Genomic DNA, 21392 nt, shown 5'->3' on the forward strand with positions numbered 1-21392 from the left:
AAAGAGTAAATTAAGTCGAGATAAAATTGCTCTATATTGGTAGAAATGGATGTTAAAGCCAATCGGAAGTCGCAAAAATCTATAGTTCACGTTACATATATTATAGAAATCTTTCGTGGAATTCCAGTGGCACGGATTTCGAGCCATCATAGACTATATGCTAGCACTTGCGAGGACATGTAGGATGAAAACAAAAGTGTCAAACAATTTGTCAAATACTCATGTTTGTAAATCGGCCGTTCTGACCGGGATCGCGACAACATAATTTAAGTGTAAAATGGCTGAGAATGAATTTGTATCCGACGGTGACGAATGTCTCGTTACGGAGGCTATTAATTTAGATATCGAGGAGGTATCTATTTAACGTCAATCGCCTGACGATACTGCGATTAGTTTTACTTATCACAAAATGCAATCTGACACGAACTGGGTTATTTCACTGAATCACACTGTATCATTTATATTTTCAATTCATTTCGTTCATGTTGCACTCGTCACAATTGTCATTTAATTATTACTTACCAAGGTTATTTTGGAGCCTGATAACAATACTCATACCGCATTCCTTCTAGTTAGATAACATGGAATATGCCATACCGATCGTGGAAGAATTACCCACCTTAGAAAGTATATTGATGGAGCCTGATTATGAGTCACTGTCGGAAACTGAGGATGACATTGGTATACCGTTAGGAGAGAAACTTGGTAGCAGCGAGACAACCAGCATTGGCAGTCACCTGTCACTGAATTCGTTAAATAAATCCTCCAAGACTACTCAGAGATCATCCTCGGGTGTTATCTTAAGGCACGTCATACTCAAAGGAATAACATCACAAATTGTATCGGCCAATGTGAGCAATTATTCCATTCATTATGTTGGGAGATATCAGGAGACATATTCCTTCAAGTTATAGATCTTTGAACAGCTGTTATACGCTATATAAATAGCAATTGAACCTAATTATAATTATCATTTGTTAAATAATTTTAAATAATATAATTTACACAGGAGAGAGTCAACGCTGGTTTGGCTAGCGCAGTTGCAGCTGGAGGGAATATGCTGGTGATCGGAACCAGTCATGGTTTAATATTGGGTTTTGATTCCTCACAAACATTGCGATGGTGTGATCAGGAGGCGAGACATCAGGGTTCAGTCTCGGCACTTTGCTTCAACTATGATGGCAGCAGAGTGTTAGCAGGTTTTGTCAGAGGACATATCTTGATGTTGGATAGCAGTAATGGAAAAGTTTTGAGGGTTCTCACTGATGTACATCCACTCGACACTGCTGTATTACATGTTAAGGTACAAGTTGCTGTGAATTCTCTCGGAAAGTGGGGAAATCATACATACATATGTGTACTAATGTTGAATATATCTATCCGATCGACGCTTTTGAACCAGCCATTTCAGTTTACAGATTCACCGAAAATAGCCTTGTGTAGCGACAGTGGTGGGTCGGTGTTCGAATTAAATTTCACTAGAGTGATGGGTGTACGAGGTTGCGACAGTAGATGTTTGTTCAGTGGCTCAAAGGGAGAAGTGTGCACCCTGGAGCCTCTATTATTGAATCACTTGCCATCACATCCACTGAAGAATTATACATTAGTGGCAATGGCAACATTGTCGAAGGTTGTCTTTCATAACAGCTTCAATAGCGCAGTAATTAATTAAATGTATAACGTTTATTTTATTTTGTAGGTGATTGTAGTTTGCATAAGACCGCGAATGCGCGTTGTATTGAGTCATCCGTTAACTGGTGCCCCGACAGCACCGCCCCAACTGTCTTGGCAACTGGTTGTCATACAGACGGCTGACGGATCTCGTGTAATCGATCCGGTATTGGCGCTCGCGAGGGACAACGTGGTCTATTTTTATCAAGTATTAGCATTTAATCATATCTTTTGTCTGATTGTTCTCTTTTAAGGATACTAAAGAATATTGCCTGTTGACACAAGGTGTACACCGAAATCGGTACGCGGATAAAGCTCTCTCCTCTTCGGAGAATGACACTACCGTACATGATAAGCAATCTGAGATGGTTAAACCCAAGAGCTCTTGTGGTATTGGATGCTCAAGAAAAATTGCATTTGTTAGACGTAAGGGCGCAGGATAATTTGGAGACGTTAGACATGAGTCGCGTTGGTATTTCTTATGCCTCTAGTCATTTTAAGGGATTATCTACTGGTGGAAATGTTTCCAAGGTACGAGAAATGAAGTATCGAGGATAGAAAGGAATATATTTAGCACTACGTTGGCAATATATTCTGTACAGGCGATGGCGTTGGCCGGCGAACGGGCATGCTACAACACCGTTGTAGTCTTCGGTACACAACTGTTATTATTAGGTACAAAGAGTTTACATGTGATATGTATGAGGACGTGGACTGAAAGATTGCAGCATCTGATAATGCAGGTCAGTTTATGAATGGCAAATGTCCAATGTTGAAAGTAAAAATGTCTTATTATATTTTAGAAACGCTTCCCCGAAGCTTTAGCATTGGGTCTTTCTTTTTATCAAGATAAAGGCAAGGCGGTTATCGGTCTACGAGGCTCTAAGCAACGTCGCAAACAAATAGCGCGTGATAAGGTTTGCGAAGTATTGATACAATATATGGACGAATTGAATCAGTGTCTCGTCGACGAAAATATAGACTACGATATGATAGTATTAACTTGCGTCGATTACTGCATTCAATTGGAAAATCTGGATCTGTTGTTCGGAAAGTTGTGGGACATAGTTTTCGAATCGGAAGGATTGAAAACAAGTTATTTGCACGCTCTCGAAGTTCCTCTGCTGGACGGGAGTCTACAACCGCGACTGCCGCCATTAATCGCCCAGCAATTGGTCACTCTTTATGATCAAGAAAATAAAGTAGATACGTTGGAGGCGATCGTGGTTCTGCTCAACGTGGATTGCTTGGATATTCATCAAGTAAAATAGATGTTTTAAAAATAATTTTTATAACATTAACGATTTCAAAATATACATTTTTCTCCTTAGGTAACAACAATTTGTCGTCAGCGAGGATTGTGGGAGGCATTGATTTACCTCCAGACAACAGCCTTGGGCGATTTTACAGCGCCTATTCATCAATTGGTACCGGTACTTCAAAATTTATTACAAGATTCAATAGCCGCCCTTTCTCGAGATTGTATAAAACTCGGCAATGCCATTCTGGTTTATACCAGTTGCTGTCTCGCTGGTCGCGGATTTCCCAAAGACGAGCTACCCGAAGATATGAGGCAGAAAGCAAAGGCGGACATATTGAGAGCCCTGTTATCTCAGCATTCCAGTTTAGCGAATGACATGGAGAGACAGTATCCGTATTTGAGGACGCTACTGCAATTCGACGCGAAGGGCTTTCTCGATGTTATAGCCATCGCTTTTCAAGAACCAGAATTTACTTCCGAGATGGGCCTTCGGCATCGACAAAGACTCATAGATATTTTGTTGAGCATTGTTATGCCGAGTACGCCACTTACTCCGAAAAGTATTGATTATATCACAATTGAACAACAGTTCATGGTTCTAACGTTCGTTGCGAACGAAGTGTCCGAGAACACGGTTACGTTAGAGTCTAGTACGTTGAATAGAATGATAGATGTATTGTGTATCGACTCGCATGTAGAACTGTTGAAGGATTTTAAGACTGAAAGGGAAAATGCTGTGTTGGGATTGTTGAATTCTAAAAAGCTGTGCAATATTTCTGATAATACTTTGTTAAATTTAGCGAATAGAGCTAACTTGTAAGTATTTTTAATTGACGAATTATAAGTCTCTTTGTTCCGAATAATTCCATCATGATGTTTCTGCATTACAGTATAAGAGTCACGGAGTTGCTGTACAGTGCGCGAGAGGATTGGGTGGAGGTATGTAAATGTATGATCCTGGAGCCATCCAGGCATCACGATGTGTGGCCTTGGCTCGAGCATCTGCCAGCTGCTTCGTTGAACCAAATCGTATCGGTTCATGCTTCAACTCTCGTGACGATCAACGCCAATCAGTTCGCCATAATTATTGCGTCACGATTGCAAAACAAGATTGACGATACACTACGGAATCTCAATGATTCGAGCTTGGAGTACAAGTTGCTAGGAGCATTGTATCAAGTCGCGCAGTACAAAGAGGAGGATATTTCTCTGGAATTAACGACTGAGCATTTAGAGAGATATCTAGCGTTGATGTGTGAATTGGAGCCAGCGCGCGTAGTTGCTCACTTGCACGGGTCACACGGATGTAGGCTAGACGAGGCATTGAAGATTGTCCAGAGATGGAAATGCAAAGATGCGGAGGCAGTGATGCTGGAGAAACTTGGCAATTATCAGGATGCGTTTGATCTTCTGCTAAAAGAGTTTGAGGATCGATTGGAAATGTATCGGCAAGACAAGGTCTCGGAAAATGAGACAGTGCACGCTGCCGTGCAACTCGCTGGAATATGCCGGAGATCGGCAGGGAATGTTGATTGGATGCCCCTCGTAGAAGCCATGTTCCGACCGCAATCGGAAAATAACAGGCAGAAGATGAACAAGTTAAGTGGCAAATTGTTGCGATTGATTTTAGAGTCTCTGAGTGGCACGTCAATACTGTCGAATATATTAGAGCAGATTCTGAGGAATCCTTTAGCGACCAGTGGCACGATGGGCGATATACGACAACTATTGTCTGGAGTCCTCACTCAGTCACGATATGAGCAAACCCTAGTTGAAACTACCGCGCGATTAGTGAGCTTGGAGCTTCATAAGGCTCTGGAAAAATCCTTGAGGTACTTCGAGAATTTTTGAATATGAAAGATGTGAATGTGAAAGATGAAAGATATATTAGTTTACATATATATATATATATATATATATATATATATATATATATACATCTATTTGTAAGCAGCGATTTTTCTGTCGCTCAGGGACGCTGGTAGAGGATGTGGTAATATTTCCGTGACTTGCCCTGTGTGCAGACAGCCATTGTCGCATTGCTCCGATCACGTAGTAGTGTTCAGCTGCGGTCATGGATATCATTCGACGTGTCTAGGCGAGCCCAAGTCGTGTTATAAATGCTTGAACATGAAAGGATGGGCGCCCGTCGTCACCAACGTTACGCACGCCGTCCCACAACCTCCGCCGGTTAGTTGCAACCGCGATGCACCTTCGTCATCTTACATTCCGTACAGCGCGCATGAATTGTTACTCTATTAACTATTTTACAGAGAAAGAAACAGCTTCTCCCGCCGGAATTCCTACGTCACAGAGACCTCACGTTAAGACTGGCACCATCCTGTTCTATCCCCGATCTCGAGGGCATCTTTTAAATCTAGTCTTCGACTATTGAGCGCGACGTGCGCGTTTACGAGCGGTACGTATCTTCAGGATACCAAAATGAACGTGTATGATGTATTATACATGTTACAAGCGATCCGTACGTGTTGTATAGCACCGGAGAGCAAATTCCATTCCTTGATATTTTGTTTGTTTTAATGCGCGTTGATGTTTATGACACGTTGCCAAATACAAATTATATACTGAAATACAAAGTATTTATTATATATGTATGTCTGTTCATAATATTATATTAATCTCTTTCGTTCTAAAGCGCTATGCGCGACTCTCGCATCGTTTCCACAACTGGCATCGACGGAAGGTCCATTCTGCGTTTTATTTTAATGATAAAAACTGGCTTTCTGGGCGCGTTATCCGCCAGAACACGATTCGGGTCCACGAATTCGTCGCCCAGTAATTCACCGGTAAGGAGTTTCGTGACGAACGAGAAAACGTTCAGTGTTGAACACGTGGACCTGTTGGTCGACGATATTTCAACGCTGGCTGCGTATGCGTCTATAAGAGATTCTAGCTCAACGAGGAATGGATTCAACTTCAACGTAGCGATGTATTGCTGTAACTACAAATTGAAAAGAAGTTTGATTATACAATTTCGTCCGAAGAGAGATTCTATAAACGCGTGTATGTGTGTGTGTGTGTGTGTGTGTGTGTGTGTGTGTGTGTGTGTGTGTGGGTGGGTGGGTGGGTGGTGTGTGTATATATTCTTTTCCTTTACAGGCCTTTTTCTTACTCAACTCGCAAAGATACGTTAGATGTTAAAAATGTAGTAAATACGTGCCTTATCATCGCTTCTCTCGAGATTACGTATTAGATCATCGATTTCATTTAGCAAAGCGTGACACTTTGCGAGATATTCACGACTATATTCATTTTTATGAGTGCGCAATAATTCCCACGTTAAAGATCTCTCTTTCTTTATCTTTTCAAGGAGTACTGATAACGGTATTCCTGATAGCGTACGACTACCAACTTGAATCTTGGAACACTTTTCACAGATCTGTACAATCGTTGCGGCAAATCCTGTAAATACTTACACAAGAAATGCATAAATGTAAAATACAGAAGCCTTACCTGTTTATTGATGGAGCACCACGAATCGGCAATCCCGTTCATAAACTGATTAAAATCGTTGCTTACAAAAGCATAATTCTCAGATAAATACAATAAGGACTGAAGTTTATCCGTCACATTGCTCAACAATTTGCCAAATAGCTCGAGCTTATCACGGAATTCGAGAGCGACGTCCGGACCGTGGCCCTCCGCTTTCAGAATTCTCACCTGTATAAAATGCAAATGTTAATCAAATATATACCTCTTACTTTGACAATTTTTAAAATTGAAAGCGAAAAACATGTTTTTCCAAGATTTATATATTACATTTTTCTCGAGCATCCGTGCAATGTCATCACTCGAAATGTCGTCGGTCATCATAATTATTCGCAGAGAGAAATAATCTCAGATATATAAAATTCTTTGTCAAACCGATTTGTTAAACAAATATTTCCATAACCAACTCGATACTATCGAGATGCGATAGTGTCCTTTTTTTCAGAAGAGAGATGCATTCAATTGATTTCTCTTTTTATTGATTGTTACGGTTTATATAAACGACATTGTTGTTTTTCTTTTATACATGTACAATAAATCTGGCGTTGGTTTGCTCATACAGTGTATAAGTCACTTTATAACATCGCGTATTAATTTCACTGATATACATTTCCTTTACGTTCAGCTAACTCCTTTTTTTTTCGGATAATGATGTAATGAGGTATTGTATAGGGATGAGATAATTGAGAATTGACTCTTTCACATGTCGCTTAAAAAATTAACTTATGGCTTTGTAATTTTAATCGTTAATAGTGATTTCTTAATATTATAAGCACTCCTGGGCTCATATCGTAAATAATGTACATATTATTACATATTCGATATTATTAATATTATTAACTGTTATAACTTATACGTTACTTATTTAGTTATACACAGTTTATCTTGATAATCGCGCAGTAGAAACACTTAAAAACATATTTAAAATCGCACTCACTGATAAATATGTGCTATTAATTGTAATCTATAGTAAAAGAAAATAGCATTATAGTATTGCCATAAAACGTATCGATTGCTGGCTGCGCATCTTTTGCTTCGAAATACCACGGAATAATGGTTGTTTCGTTTAACATTTCTAACAGGGGGAAGAGTACCTCTGTTGAAAAGAGGACGGATTATTACATATATATTCCATATATATGTAATCTAAAATATAAATATTTTACTTCTAGGAAAGAAATTGCTTCCATATTAAATTTTGTGTATCCATATATAACACAATTGTGTATAAATGTAATACAAAAGCATTTTATTAGTTTCTTTCTCTTTTTTTAATATTGCAACAAAGATTATTCATTAGCATATATCACCAATAAAATTTTCTATGCTATTTCATCATTATTTATAAGAGGGATAAAGTACAATAGACGAGAGGTTTATATTCGATATTTTAGATAAAGAATAATCTAACAACAAATAATTTTTTATTTATTAAACGTTACCAAATTAATTATTAATTTATGTTATAATTTAGATTAATAATTAATATTGTTTACATTTACGTATATTATCTAATTCATCTTTTTTCTAAAACTCAATTGTCCAAATTCTAATAAGTTGTGTTAAATAATTTGTTTAATTTGCATTTAATTTATACTTATCAACAGATACAACTTTATTTTCCGACCTCATTCAAAAATTAATGATGAAAATACGCAAATTATACCTAAAGATTTCCATGAAAAGGTTACAAGAAAAAGATTACAATTTTCTACAATAACCATATTGTGAACACAAAATGGTACAGCTGATGATACTCATCCCCCTATGCGCTTTACGATATACACGCGGATATATCAAACTTACGCAACGGAGGCACAAAAAAATGCCATGTGTTTATCAGGAACATGCTTTATAAATGTTTTTTGAACAATGAATGAATAATCATGAGACTTGAATGAACATATCAACTGTCGAAATCCGACAGTTTATTTCCAAATTCACTTTCATATTGTGAGAAATGATAAATTATTCTACAAATGAGAATCAATTAACGTATAATTATACAGCCTAGTAAAACGAGTCTGCTCTCTGAATTGTCGATATAGTTCCTAAAATCTCTCTGTTCATCTTTGCCCATCGCTCACGCTGCCAATGCCAGTGAAAGTGAGCGCATTAGCAATATCTATAGATATCTATATGAGTGATATCTATAATGTGGCGGTCTATAATTGTTCCCATGCCGCGGTCGCGCATAGGAAGTATTATAATAATGTCTCCGATGATAACCATTAACTGATCGATTCCAGTTTGTCTTATTTTGGTATTCTTGGAATGAATTAGTAGATCTCTCCTCATATGAACGACGATTGTGATCCTTCATCTTCTTCGACCGACCTTTGTCCATCTCCTCGTCATCCGCGTTAAAATGACGTTTACGTTCATCTCGTCTATCGTTATCAACGTCGCGATCAAGCTGCGTTCTATTGCCATTCCAATTCGTTACTAAAAAGATAGAAAATTGTAAGTTTCACCACCTCTTTCTAAGTTAGATTTCTAAGTTTGATTTACAATTATTTTCAATAGATTGTAAATTTTCATGTAATATTTATAGATTTTCTACAAAAATGACTGATGTACTAACCTGAGGAACTGCCGTATCCGCGATGCGACATTTTCAATAAATATGAAACAGTGCAATCCGAGCGGTTGGTACCATTAAAATCTCGCACAGCTGCGGCACTCGGTGTCATGCTACTTTGACTTGGCTTAGAGTCCTCCCTAAAACAGACATAATAGATTTTTTTCACCTTGTTGTTATTATTCAGATTCACATTACGTAGATATGTAAAAAAATTTTACCTATTGTCATTATTTGACCATCCGTTGCATGACCCGCTGACATTGGGAGAAGCTGCATCCCTAGCTTGCCAACCTTTGGCATTGTTAGTTGCAGCCTTCGTAGGTACAGTCTCGTCTTGTCCATTCTTAATTCGGACAGTCTGACGCCATGTATCTTTATCGCGTTGCTCCGATTGTCCATTCATTTCCGTCTTTCCGTTCTGATGCTTCAATACACTTATCCGGCCATTACTATTGGAGCCATTTTGCGTTTTTGTACAGTCTACAACTTGCATCGTCATTGTCGATACACCGTTAGAGTTGCTCTTAGAATTAGCTTTCTGCGTCTCCTTGGAATTGAAAGTCGTTTTTATAACGTCCTTCGCAACAAGACTTTTCGATACACCGTTGGTGATGTTGATTCGCGGCGTGGTATTCGACATTTGATTTTTCGAGGTCACTGTCCCAGAGGTACAGTTATCCTCTTCTTCACTGGATCCATCATAGGGTACTAGACTATTTCCATTCAAGATCTTCCCATTTTTAATATGCACGACTAATCTCGGCTGTGACTTATCTTGCATTTTCTGTGACGAGTGCGTGCTAACAATGTCATTGGATTTTTGTACAGGAAGATTTAATTCTATACTTCTTTGCGGCGGTAACTGTGGGCCAATTAACGTCGATTTACTCGAATTAAAGTCATTTGACAATCCACTGGACGATCCGTTCACAGAACATCCAGCGGACGTCGAGGCTTTGGATGCGACGATGGACTTATTTGTAGAATTGGATAGCGAAGTCGATACAATCTTCGCGGATGTCGTGCCGTTCACTTTCGTGATCTGTTGATTCTGGCTATAGTTTTCCATTTCAAATATCATGATGTACGCGTTTGTACTTAACACATTATTAAGGCTTATCGGACGCACGCAAGAATCATCGAAGGAATAATATTGACCGCTCGACACTTGCGCAACCGCCGTATAGTGGCCGCAATTCACAGAGGGACCCATGTGCGTCACCATCGACATGAGTTTATAAGTGAGCTGCTTGGGAGATTCGCCCGGTTCTCTCCACAAGTACTGACCCATATCTACAGTCTGTTTAAAACCGATGTGTCTAGATATTTTTCCTCCTAAAAAGCTAAACCGTTTCAACTGTATACACAACACTTTTGGGGGACGTTCCAGAGTGAACTGTTTGGTGGCAGGAACTCTCCTCTTGCAGGCTTCGCATTTGTAATCATTATTATCCAACTGTTCCCTACTGAAGTAACTATTTAACGCCTCATCCAGAGTATTCGCCTTGCGTATATCCAAAAGCAAGTCCTGTTAGAATGTTTATAAATATCACATGAAAATCGATCGTTTCACAATTATATGCAATAATAATCACTTTATTCTCTCGCCTACCTGAAAGTGTTGAAACGTGGTAGATACATGTTGACATTGCAGGCACTTTACTTCAGTACGTATATAGCCACCAAATATTTGATTAATAGGTGTCGTTTCCTTAGAGTAGCTATCCAACTTAGTCGCTTTATGCCTAGTCAAATACGCGCGTTCCATTCCCTCCAATAAATAGCGTAAAAATTCGTGAGCATCTTCTTGTTGTCCAGGCACCATAGTTCGGCAAATGACTGCAAAGAATATTTCTAATTGAAATATTTATTTATCTACGCGTGTGATAAATATATCAGAATATTCATACGTACGCTTTAATTTATTATATATGTAAAATGGCTTGATCGCACCACCGGATTTCTGATGACTAAACTGTAAAGTCTTGGCCACCGCACACGTAAGGCATTCTCCACCGCCATCTAAAATTATCCTATTATCAAAACATCATACAAAACCAAACCATTATAATTTTATGCTATATATGCAGACACACATGCCACAAATTAAGCACATTATAGAATAATATATAGACTTACTATTTTGTTCACATTTGGAATTGTGATGTGGGTCGGACAGCATCCAATTGACAAGAGCCGGAACATGAAACAACGCCTGAAGCGTACTGTTCAGGTAACAAGTATTTCCGACGTTGTACATGCCAGCTCCAACTGGAAATGTACCTTTCCACCCGAGATGAACCTTCTTGGGGGAATACAGGGTGATTGCTGGTTCTGGCAGAACCAGCCCTTTATTCGTATCGTTCTTCTTTTTATAATTCCCACCATCCTTCACCTTACCCTCCTCTAAATTCTCTGAAGAAGATATATTAAGAAAAATGTTGCAATTAGCCTGCACCTGATTCGTCGTCTGGAAATCCTTCAATTCTTCGTAACGGATTTCCGTTTGCATGATTCGCGAGGCATTGCTCACTAGCTCAATCGACAGATCGTCCGTGGTTTTAGATGGACTGCTGTTCAAAGCACAGTGAAGCCTGGCTGCGATAGGATCACAGACGCTAACTGCTGGCATCTTTATCACCGATCAAAATTTCCTCTTCTTGTTAAGCAGATGCACCTACAATGAAACATGGAACATGAATATGAATTTCATTCCATATTGGTTGTATTAATGAGATAGATCGCAAGTAAACACTGTGCTATGAGCCAGAATGTAATGAATATATGTGAAATAAGATGAACTCACCAGTTACGTCTCTAAAGAAAGATCGAGCGTAAGAATTAATATCGTAACAATCGTTCGGTCGTTTATGTATATAGATACACAAAAGTAGAAACGTGGTCCGAGATATCACAGAATGATTTCATAAGCGTGATCATTGTCGAATCGGTCGAGAGGAGTATTTTCAAAGACAGGCGGAAGATAACGCATCTGATAATTGTTTACCTGCTCGTATAACGCTCCACGGGCGGTTCGCTGGCGAGACGAGCGCGATGACCATCTGGCGTGGAGCCCTCTCGGATCTTGGCGCGCGCGATATCGCCCCGAGTTCACGACGCAGCTACCGGACGGGAGTCGTTCGCCGCTGCCGCCGTCGCCGCAGCTGCCGCCGCGGAGGGTCGCACACACACGTGCACGCGCGCGTGTGTATCTCCTTCTCGCTCTCTCCCGCTTGCACACCCGTCACGAGCGGACTTCCCGCGTGCACGCGCACGTTATAAAAATACGTTAACGCTGAACGCGACGCGTTTGTTCACGTTGCCACGCGCAAGCACCACCAGCTTGATGTCCGACACGACCGACGCCGGTCATCACATATCGATCGCGCGCGTCGATTTCTCGGCACACTCGCGCGTGGGACACGCGGGAACGGCTGGCGGGCACTCACGCACGGCCGTGACAGCCATTTGCATTCGCTGCTATCTCCGCGGGACGGACGGTTCTCCTCCGCGGGAGCGCTTCGCCAGCACGCGGGAAAATCGGATGTCGCGCAAGATGGTTCCGGCCGGCTAACGCGGCGAGGGGCGAGGGGGTGTTTGCCGAGCCCACCGAACAACGAGATTGCCGCTCTTCGCGAATTTGCCAATGGAAGGCCGACCGATGCGCGCCTGACGAGCGACCTTTACTCCGCGACACGTTACACGGATGTTTCAATACTGCCGCGAGTTCTTAACAAGTGCTCACGAGCCTACGTGCCGTCACTTAACCTATCAAGAGTGACTGCGTTCGGAAAGTGATCACTGAGAGACTCGCGGCCGCGGAGCACAGCGTCGTACGTGATTGGTGTTTACTTTTTGCACGAGATAACAGGTATTGTTTGTACAGAAAATTCCCGAGATTGTAATCTTTATTTTTATAGTTAGTCAATTCAAAAATTTGACGATAAATAAAATATTAGTCTAACCAGTAAGGTTAAGTGGATTACATGTTGATATTTTTTTATCTTTGTGTCCGCCTCACTGTGTTCATTGGTTCCAAGTCCGAATCCAATTCTGAATAGAGAAATAGCAAATGTCTTATAACATAGTCTTATTCTTTTTAGCTGAATTTTTTGTATCTTTCTTCTTTTCTTGATCATGATGGAGAAAAGAAGGAAAAAGATCAATGGAACAAGAAATTCAGCTAAAAAGCACAAGCCTATTGTCACTTTTTAATTGTCAATTTTAACAATACATACATTTTTATCGTACAATATTTATTTCAATATGGCCTATGCAAGTTATATTTCTTTCTAAATACTATTAAGACCGTGTTCCGATATATCGTTGATATTCAAAATCTATAATTCACATCACATATACTATATATTTACACTAGACTACATCGGAACATGGTCTAATTAAACTGGCAAAAAGTTCGGACGCTTTATTTCGATTGATTTGGGAACACAATCGGTTAGAGGAAAACTATCTTTCAGTAATTGACTAATTCAACTAATAATAATTATAATCTACAGCCAAAAGTTATTTTTAACAGAACAAGATATTTCTTCTTAAATTTTTAGTGTTGAAAACGTTTGCTGCAAGCCAAATTTTACCAGCACGTTTTGTTCCTAAAATAATTGAGAGTTAATATGCAAAAAGATGATATTTGACATTTTTTAATAAAAAGAATTAACATCTTGAAATTTTGATCAGAAATTATGTATATATCATAGATCATGCAGTTATAATCTAGCATTGTTGCAATATTGTTGCAATATTGTTGCAAATACACTGCTCTATTCTTGCATACTATGTGGGTATTGTTCATATAAATGCATTTTTTTATTTTGACATTTCACTTTTTTAGCTGTATTACGAAAGATTAAAGCTAAAAGCTATTGTGAGGCAACATTACACGCGTGATCGGTGGCAATCTAAGAGTATACTTTTTTGAAAATTAACTTTACCATTATTTGTATTCCTTCAGATCACGCAACTTTCGTTTGAAAAGATTTTTTTTGAAAATGCGTTTTTTTTCTTCAAGAGATAAAGACAATTAAAATATTCTACATATTTACAGTCTATGTCTTACACATACCTAGGCCTACGACATACCTGCTTAAGATACGTATTGTACGTAGCGGCGAGAGCATCGTCTTAGATTGTCTTATTTTGCATAAGCTCTTCTTCGAAAAGATCATGCATAATGTGATGATGATGGACCAAGGAGCAATGATTGGTCAGGAAACTTATAACCTGCAAGAAAATTAGAGATACATACTTACTTATTTCTTTACGTGAGACTGGAAGCAAAACTGGCATGTACAATATGTTATTTTGTCATGTGTTGTTTGTGTTTTAATAGATTCGTAATAATAATTAAAACTATGATGCTTCTCCATATAAATATAGTTAAAGAAAATTAGGGCAATTAAGAATCCATATTGGAATCAAGAAATCTTTTCGCATTATCACTGAAGACAGTTCGAACTGGAGCCGAAATATTCGTATAATTTTTATATTGATAAATTGCTAAAATTATATTTACACACTTTTTACACCGCGCGGATTCTCATTTTCCCTAATTGTTTTCAATTGTCGTAATAATAATAATAATAATATATATTTAGAAATTTTTAGTATGTATTAACATATTTCATATCTTGTAAATGTAAATTGTTTTGCTAATTTGTCTGATCAAATTCAGATTTCTATCTTAAAAGTACCGTTAAGTACAGCTATTGTTAGGCCTATATTCTTCATCATAAATGCTATATATATCTATAGATATAATTGACATGAAAGAGTATCAGCAGAATTGCAACTAGCACTGAAAGCACGCAAGCGTATCCAATAATACGTAGGTTTGCCGGATTTCGAAATGTGCCAACAGCCACAGATGGTAAGCGATTTCTGAATGAAACGCTGATAGGTACGGAACGCTTGTAACTGTTTATCAGTCATATTAATTCCTGCATTGATCAACCTGATCAATCCTGCACAGCGATCATTTTTATACATATTTTGGAAATGATAAGAAAATATATTTCCAATAAGATCATACAAAAAAGTCTAGAAATTCCATCTGGTATTTGCGAACTTTTTTTTAAATACAAAGGAATCTTATTTTGCAATATATTTTCGCATAAGATGCAATATTAATGATCATATATTAATTATCATCTCGCGTTTAACAGAAAAATTAAATATATACATATACAAAAAATATGAAATTTACAAAATATGAAATTTACACACGAAATATATATGAAATTAAATTTTTATTTAATTAACATATTGAATCATATATTCATGAATAAAGAGTTATGGTACTGGCGATAATATGGCCAGAGAATGATCGGTGCGTAAATGCGCTCCAGCATGTCGCGGCATAGCATTAATTTCTGATGCTGTGATCACACATTGAATTGCGTCGCGAGTCGCGTCAAGATTAGTAATATCTTTTTATCTATTTGTATCTGTGTCTATCTGTATTTATTTGAATTTGTATCTGTTTAAAGGAAAGAAAAAGGAATCGTACATGATTCTAGCTACATTTACGATTCCTTTTATTGAAAAATAAAGTAAACTGAATACATTGTCGCATGTAGTATAGGACAGTACAGCGCAATTGGAAATTTGCGAGCAAAGCAAACGCTTACGTTATATTAGAATTTTGTTGTCACAACTTTTACAAATTCTATTCGAAATATTACGGTTTATCCAAGAGAGATCTTTACTAACAGAAGTGTTGTATTCAGAAATTTGACTAGATATCGCTATAAACTATCTATATATCCAATGCCATCAATGCGACTATAGCTAAGGATGAAAAAAAAATTTAATTTCTATTTTGAAATTGGAAATACATATTTTAAAAAGCACATGACTTGTATCGTTGTAGAAAACAATCCATTTCTGAAGCGAGAATGACTAGTGTCGAAAAATGGATTGTCTAAAATACATCGGAAAAGATCGTGAGAGCATGGCAAACCGTCGCGAAACATTTCAAAGGGAAGACTTCATCCAAACAAGATCATGTTCTCAATGTTGTATTCTATAAGTCTCTTCTGAAGAACGTAACAATTAGTTCGAGTGTATCGTGGTCAGCTGGACAAATTGAATACAGCGATCCGGGAGAAGTTTTTAGAATTGATGAGTTTCAAAGGTTTTCTTCTTCCATCGCGACAATGACAGGCTGCACGCATCTCTACAAACAACCAACAATTATTGGCGTTCGGTTAGCATGTTTTGCCGCATCCTCCACATTTCTCTTGCTTTTTCGGTTTTACCATCTGTTTCTTTCTCTTCAGAACTCCTTGTATGGACAGCGCTTTGTTTTCGAGGAAGTCATTAGAGAACATTTTTCGTCGAGAAAGACACGAAGTTCTTTGAACGAGGAGTTATGAAGTTGCCCGAAAGATGACAAAAGATAGTGGATCACAAAGGCTAATATATTTTATCTATTCTAAAATTATTATCTTTTATAAAAAAAATCGTCTTTCACAGATTAAAAAAAACCACACGAAATTATTGGCAAATCTAATAATATACATAATAATAGTATAATAAAAAAGATTTTTTATCATTTGAATCATGAAATTTGAGTGGTTACTGTGGTAGTCCAATATATTAGTGAAAAAGAAAGAGTGCATGCATTCATTCAATTTGCGTGCGCATGTGTGTAATCATAATTAAACATATAAATTTATAACTAGTTCTTAATTAATGAGGAATCTTTATAGTAAATTTAAAAAAAAAATAATTGAAATGGTTTTATATTTAAAGATGAAGAGAAATTTTATGTTAATAATCTTCTATTTTTAATTTTGGGTAAAATGAAATCTATTCTGTGCAAGTGAATCCGTAACAATATTTCTAATCTAGTAAAGAATATTACTAATACCTTGAATGCACTTTTCTCATCTTTTTATATTACAATAACATTACATATTTACTACTATACAGAAAATAATTTATGTGAAGTATCCGTCTTCATCCATCTTTAGTCAAAAGATTGCAACAAGAAGAAGTAGGACATTGTAGTATTCACGAACTTGCAATTAAAACAAAACTGTTAGAATTAAATCAACATAAGAAATAATTAATAAAAATAATTAATCATGCAGAAAATTTTTTAAGTTTCATACGTATAATAGAATTGTCAGAAATGTAAAGAAGCTTTATAAAAATAAACTCTTAATTTCTCTTAAGTTAAGGTTAAGAGATGAAGGTTAAAGTTGAAGTTAAAATATAAATTTACATTTTTTCGAATTACTATTCTAATATTTTTTTCTTCTTTTCTTATGTCGTGAATTCTATATATAGTTTTATTTCCGTTTAAAGCAACATTAACCTTCTTGTTGGCATCCAATTTCTTGTATTTTTTTTCATTTCTTTATTTTTTCAAATTGTAAATCTTCTATTTGTGTAGGATTAAAAAAAAATATATAAATTTTAAAGCAATGACAATAGCAGCTGGAAATATTTTGAAATCAAACTTCCGTTCTTGTCCATATGCAACTTAAATACTTACATTGGTGAACAAGACAACGTCAACAGTAGTAGTAAATACTTTAATAATCATCGGCTTTTGCATCATCATTAGAAGAATATTTGTTCTCACGTGACGATTGAGATTAGAATTAGGCCACTCACTGAAATATATTCCGTTGCGAAAATCTTCATCCTAAACGTATATATGTAAGAGAAATGATTACTTTTGAGTATATATATATATATATATATATATATATATATATATATATATAAAATTAAATATTGAGTCACTAAAACTCACGGTAGTTGTGATAATAGTACCAGGTATATATAAACATTTGGAGCAATTTTATCATAGAAAATGTTACAAAATTCACTATCTTGTCGAAGCTACGATTTGAAAGCTGTTGTAAATGTTTGGTAATTAATCATTAAATTAATACATACATATTATGCAGTATCATGCAAACGTAATTAAAAACTTGTATGTGAAGGATATTATTTGACAGATAGAGAAGTATTAGAGAACATATTTTAAGTATATCAATTTCTACAAGGAAACCTTGCAATTTTTGTATGAACGCGACATACGTCTCGCGACTGAAATCAATACATAGCAAAATAAATATAGCAAATTCCCTCCAATTTGATTTCACTTTAATTAGTATTTTCATCGAGATCATTTTGGCGAAAATGAAGATCCGAATCGTAATTGTAGCGTAAATTGAAAACACATTTTAAAAATAACAGCTTTTCAGAAGGATTGGTCACATTTATGTTGCTCTGCTCTCACCCTTTCAATTTTTATTTTTGCTAAAATTTGCGCAAATAAATGCATAATATTGCTGTTTATATACAACAAATACATTTTTTTTTATAATTTATAATACTATACATGGTACAATGAGATATACGGCTGGTACATCTCATTGTATCAACCAGAAATATATTTATTCATAATGTTTGATTCCAAATGCGATCGACGTAGGTCGTCAATATTAAAAGCCATTTTTTTACATCGAATACGTTATCGAATACGTAGGTCAATATTAAAAGTCATTTTTTGCATACTTTCACGGCGTCGAATATCAATGAGCAAAGGAATACAGCATTGGTGATGATATGCCAGAGAATGATCGGACTGTAAACCCGCGTCAGTATGTCTCGACATTGCATTAACTTCTTGTGCTTTGCCACGTTTATCTTCAGCACGTCGAAGAACTTGTCATTGGGTGATGGATTTGCGAGTTTGAAAGTCATGGCACGCATCGTCGAGGTCAGCAAGTAGATGTAGAACCCGAAGACGCTGTCAACGCCGGTACAGGTAGTAGAGTTGATCACTGTCAGGTACGATTCGAAGAACATGTGTAAATGACGAAGGATGCCAGGGGGAACAGTCCAAAAGTATCCGTATCCGTGTCCTCTGGTATACGGTAGAGTATAGTTCGAAGGTATATGTAAATGGATCATACCGCGGATGATAATGATGTACGTTGGCAGGAAATACGTCATACTTAAGGTAATTACGATGGCAGAATATGCATATGCGAGAGTAGCTATTGTGCGTAAGGGCGAAAGCATTACTGTTCGGACTTTTTCACTCTGCGAAAGTTCTTTCTCAAAGAGATTACTCAGTGTACGGTGATAAGCGATCAGAAAACGACGATTGATTAAGAAGCAGGAGACCTTGAAGGGAACAAAAAATTCATGCATTTGTTCTTTGCGCAAGAGGAATAATTTGCACAATGTGTTTTTATATTTAGTTCTGTGATTTTAAATTTGTAATAATATTCATTGTATGAATTATTATTTTTGTTTTAGAAAAAAGATTGCTAAAAATTCTTCTTTCTCACAAAAGATGGAATATATATATATATATATAAATACATATCTTTAAACAATTAAATGGAATGCTGTTACATTAAATACAATCAATTTACTTTTTTAAAGAGTGTTTACATAATATGTGCAGTATCTTTAAATAATTTGCAAATTTAATTATTTCTTTATATAATATACACACATAGTTCATAGAAAGAAGAATTAATTTTTAAAATAGCTAAGAAGCATTAAATTTTATAATCTTTTTGTCTTATCGAAAATCATTAAGAGAAGATATTGATATATTAATATGTCACATATAAGTATGATATATTAATACTTCTATTATAGTAATATATATATATATATATATATATATATATATATATATAAAAGTATTTTTTCTAATTTACATTGTATTCAAATCTACATTTATACCTTGAGAATACTGCCAAGTGAAATCATCAATAGGCTTAGGTTTTTCATCAGATGTACCAAATTATGTCTAAACTGATACAGAATATGAAGCTTGACCGTGATAAACATAACCAACAATATAAGTACGATAAAAGAATAGTACTGTGTGGTTTTGCCAGATTTCGTGGAAGTGTGCCAACAGCCACAAATTACGAGCATCCTCCGAAGAAAACTCTGGTATCTACGATACCTTTGTAATTGTTTATCAGTCATGTTGATTCCAACATCGATTAAGTTTACGAAATATTGAATGAAAAGTTTTCAAACTGAGAAATTTTAATTCCTTAAAATATTAAAATATTTATATAATTTTAGTTGATGTTTAATTCGAGCAAAATTTTAATTCTTTTATTGTTTGTGTTTTCCTGCAACTTTAATGACAATAATAATAAACAAATAATTTTATATTAATATTTGTAATAATATCATATTGTACTGAATCGATAATATTAACATTTAAAACTGTTATTATAGCAATTAAACAAATGAATTTTCCGATCTTATACTTAAAATTCGCAAAGTAATAATACAGTGACGGTTTCTGTTTTATGTATACATGTATAAAATAGTATTCAATAGTATTTAGTATAGTCTTTAGTAATCTTTAAAAAAATGAATAAATAGAAGATAATCTTTAATGAATTTTTAAAGATTATTACAATTTATATAAGAATTCTAGGAAAATGCTTACACTATAGCAGAACACGACTTGTCATAATTTTTATAAATTCTATTCGAAATCTTACTGTTTATCCAAATGTTTAAAAGAAAACTTTTCTTTTAAGCTTTGTACTCAGATATCTCACTGGATATTGCTACATATAGCTGTCTACATTTCCGATGCTTTCAATACGACGGGATTATAGGTAGTGACGGAAAAAGCAAGTTTAACTTCTGTCTCTGAAATCTAAAACTTCGTAAAATGATAGCGATCTGTGTTTTTTTTTTTTTTTTTTTTGAAGATATATTACACGTAATATCTTTCAAGTGCTGTCGTTCACGCAACACGGTTCGTCTATGGAAATCCTGAATTCTTAATCACTAATTACAGTTTTAACGTGCTATTCGCCGGTGTTTCGGTACAAACGGGCTATCATTCGAGTGTTCTGTATAGAGACGGCCTTTGAGCATATAAGAAAAATTGCATTTCAAAGAGAATGGCAAGGCAAATCTACGAATCTGTGAGTTACGTCATGTTAGGATTAGCAAATTTTTTTCACATATGACGATGTATCCATTTAAAGGAAAAAAGAACTCTGTATGAATCTAGGTACGTTTAAGTACAATGCTTTTTTTTTTTTTAAAGGGAAAGAAAAATGAACTTTATTCGATATCGATTTTAGTGCAGTTAGATACATACATCAAAGTAAATAGCTTATTGCTTGAGATAGTTTGAAAGTTTAGCGTGACAAAAATCATTAAGAAAAAGAGAGGTTGCGTATTCAATTTCTCGTGCAACCCACAATGTTTCACATTTTTGAGAGAAAATTGTCTCTACCACATTATTAATTGCACTGTCATAGTAGCGCAGTTAGATACGTACAAGAAAAGAAAAAGATTCAGTAATTGGAATGATTTGATAAT

The 21392-nt window shown here is 36.1% G+C and overlaps 4 protein-coding genes and 1 long non-coding RNA gene across 8 annotated transcripts; 2 read left to right on the forward strand and 3 right to left on the reverse strand.

Moving 5' to 3' along the window:
• The first annotated feature begins 127 nt into the window (after positions 1–127).
• On the forward strand, positions 128–6413 carry Vps8 (vacuolar protein sorting 8). Of its 4 annotated transcripts, XM_011637583.3 has the most exons (13): positions 128–352; positions 573–851; positions 1010–1303; positions 1412–1630; positions 1700–1879; positions 1957–2202; positions 2274–2414; positions 2475–2933; positions 3003–3748; positions 3823–4764; positions 4906–5122; positions 5206–5351; positions 5589–6413. In XM_011637583.3, exons 1-12 carry the CDS (start codon positions 278–280, stop codon positions 5305–5307), a joined length of 3900 nt encoding a protein of 1299 aa, XP_011635885.2. In that variant the 5' UTR covers positions 128–277; the 3' UTR covers positions 5308–5351; positions 5589–6413. The 4 variants fall into 4 exon arrangements, with proteins under 4 accessions (XP_011635885.2, XP_011635884.2, XP_088935215.1 ...); XM_011637582.3 differs by lacking the exon at positions 5589–6413 and having other exon boundaries at positions 5206–5545; XM_089079089.1 differs by lacking the exons at positions 128–352; positions 5589–6413 and having other exon boundaries at positions 667–805; positions 5206–5545.
• Positions 5511–6849, reverse strand: LOC105426377 (uncharacterized). Its single transcript, XM_011637581.3, has 4 exons — positions 6713–6849; positions 6407–6613; positions 6114–6332; positions 5511–5894 (listed from the first exon to the last, which is right to left on the reverse strand). The coding sequence occupies exons 1-4, from the start codon at positions 6764–6766 to the stop codon at positions 5583–5585; spliced, it is 792 nt and encodes a 263-aa protein (XP_011635883.2). The 5' UTR covers positions 6767–6849; the 3' UTR covers positions 5511–5582.
• Positions 6850–6899: 50 nt separating this feature from the next.
• Positions 6900–12814, reverse strand: scny (ubiquitin specific peptidase 36). The gene is made up of 7 exons (XM_011637589.2): positions 12034–12814; positions 11166–11703; positions 10941–11048; positions 10639–10865; positions 9245–10554; positions 9027–9163; positions 6900–8887 (listed from the first exon to the last, which is right to left on the reverse strand). The coding sequence occupies exons 2-7, from the start codon at positions 11656–11658 to the stop codon at positions 8568–8570; spliced, it is 2595 nt and encodes an 864-aa protein (XP_011635891.2). The 5' UTR covers positions 11659–11703; positions 12034–12814; the 3' UTR covers positions 6900–8567.
• A 1106-nt stretch (positions 12815–13920) lies between these two features.
• On the forward strand, positions 13921–17538 carry LOC148935915 (uncharacterized). Its single transcript, XR_016139778.1, has 3 exons — positions 13921–14913; positions 15916–16251; positions 16325–17538. It is a non-coding gene; the product is annotated as an uncharacterized LOC148935915 (long non-coding RNA).
• A 961-nt stretch (positions 17539–18499) lies between these two features.
• Positions 18500–20009, reverse strand: LOC112552550 (uncharacterized). The gene is made up of 2 exons (XM_025218070.2): positions 19770–20009; positions 18500–19196 (listed from the first exon to the last, which is right to left on the reverse strand). Exons 1-2 carry the CDS (start codon positions 19965–19967, stop codon positions 18567–18569), a joined length of 828 nt encoding a protein of 275 aa, XP_025073855.2. The 5' UTR covers positions 19968–20009; the 3' UTR covers positions 18500–18566.
• Between the last annotated feature and the right edge of the window lie 1383 nt (positions 20010–21392).

This window comes from Pogonomyrmex barbatus, unplaced genomic scaffold, assembly GCF_055798465.1.
Source record: "Pogonomyrmex barbatus isolate J1 unplaced genomic scaffold, ASM5579846v1 scaffold3, whole genome shotgun sequence".
Lineage (NCBI taxonomy): Eukaryota > Metazoa > Arthropoda > Insecta > Hymenoptera > Formicidae > Pogonomyrmex > Pogonomyrmex barbatus.

Bases quoted from the DNA above. Each gene is read 5' to 3' on its own strand.
- Vps8 (XM_011637583.3), top strand. From the start codon at position 278: ATGGCTGAGAATGAATTTGTATCCGACGGTGACGAATGTCTCGTTACG. The intron at 353-572 runs GTATCTATTTAA...CATTCCTTCTAG, and splicing joins TTAATTTAGATATCGAGGAG to TTAGATAACATGGAATATGC. The intron at 1,304-1,411 runs GTACAAGTTGCT...CAGCCATTTCAG, and splicing joins CTGCTGTATTACATGTTAAG to TTTACAGATTCACCGAAAAT.
- LOC105426377 (XM_011637581.3), bottom strand. From the start codon at position 6,766: ATGATGACCGACGACATTTCGAGTGATGACATTGCACGGATGCTCGAG. The intron at 6,614-6,712 runs GTAATATATAAA...CATTTTATACAG, and splicing joins CACGGATGCTCGAGAAAAAT to GTGAGAATTCTGAAAGCGGA. The intron at 5,895-6,113 runs GCACGTATTTAC...TTCAATTTGTAG, and splicing joins TCGAGAGAAGCGATGATAAG to TTACAGCAATACATCGCTAC.
- scny (XM_011637589.2), bottom strand. From the start codon at position 11,658: ATGCCAGCAGTTAGCGTCTGTGATCCTATCGCAGCCAGGCTTCACTGT. The intron at 10,866-10,940 runs GTACGTATGAAT...TATTCTTTGCAG, and splicing joins CATATATAATAAATTAAAGC to TCATTTGCCGAACTATGGTG. The intron at 8,888-9,026 runs GTTAGTACATCA...CTATCTTTTTAG, and splicing joins CGGATACGGCAGTTCCTCAG to TAACGAATTGGAATGGCAAT.
- LOC112552550 (XM_025218070.2), bottom strand. From the start codon at position 19,967: ATGCTCGTAATTTGTGGCTGTTGGCACACTTCCACGAAATCTGGCAAA. The intron at 19,197-19,769 runs GTATAAATGTAG...GTTCCCTTCAAG, and splicing joins CACTTGGCAGTATTCTCAAG to GTCTCCTGCTTCTTAATCAA.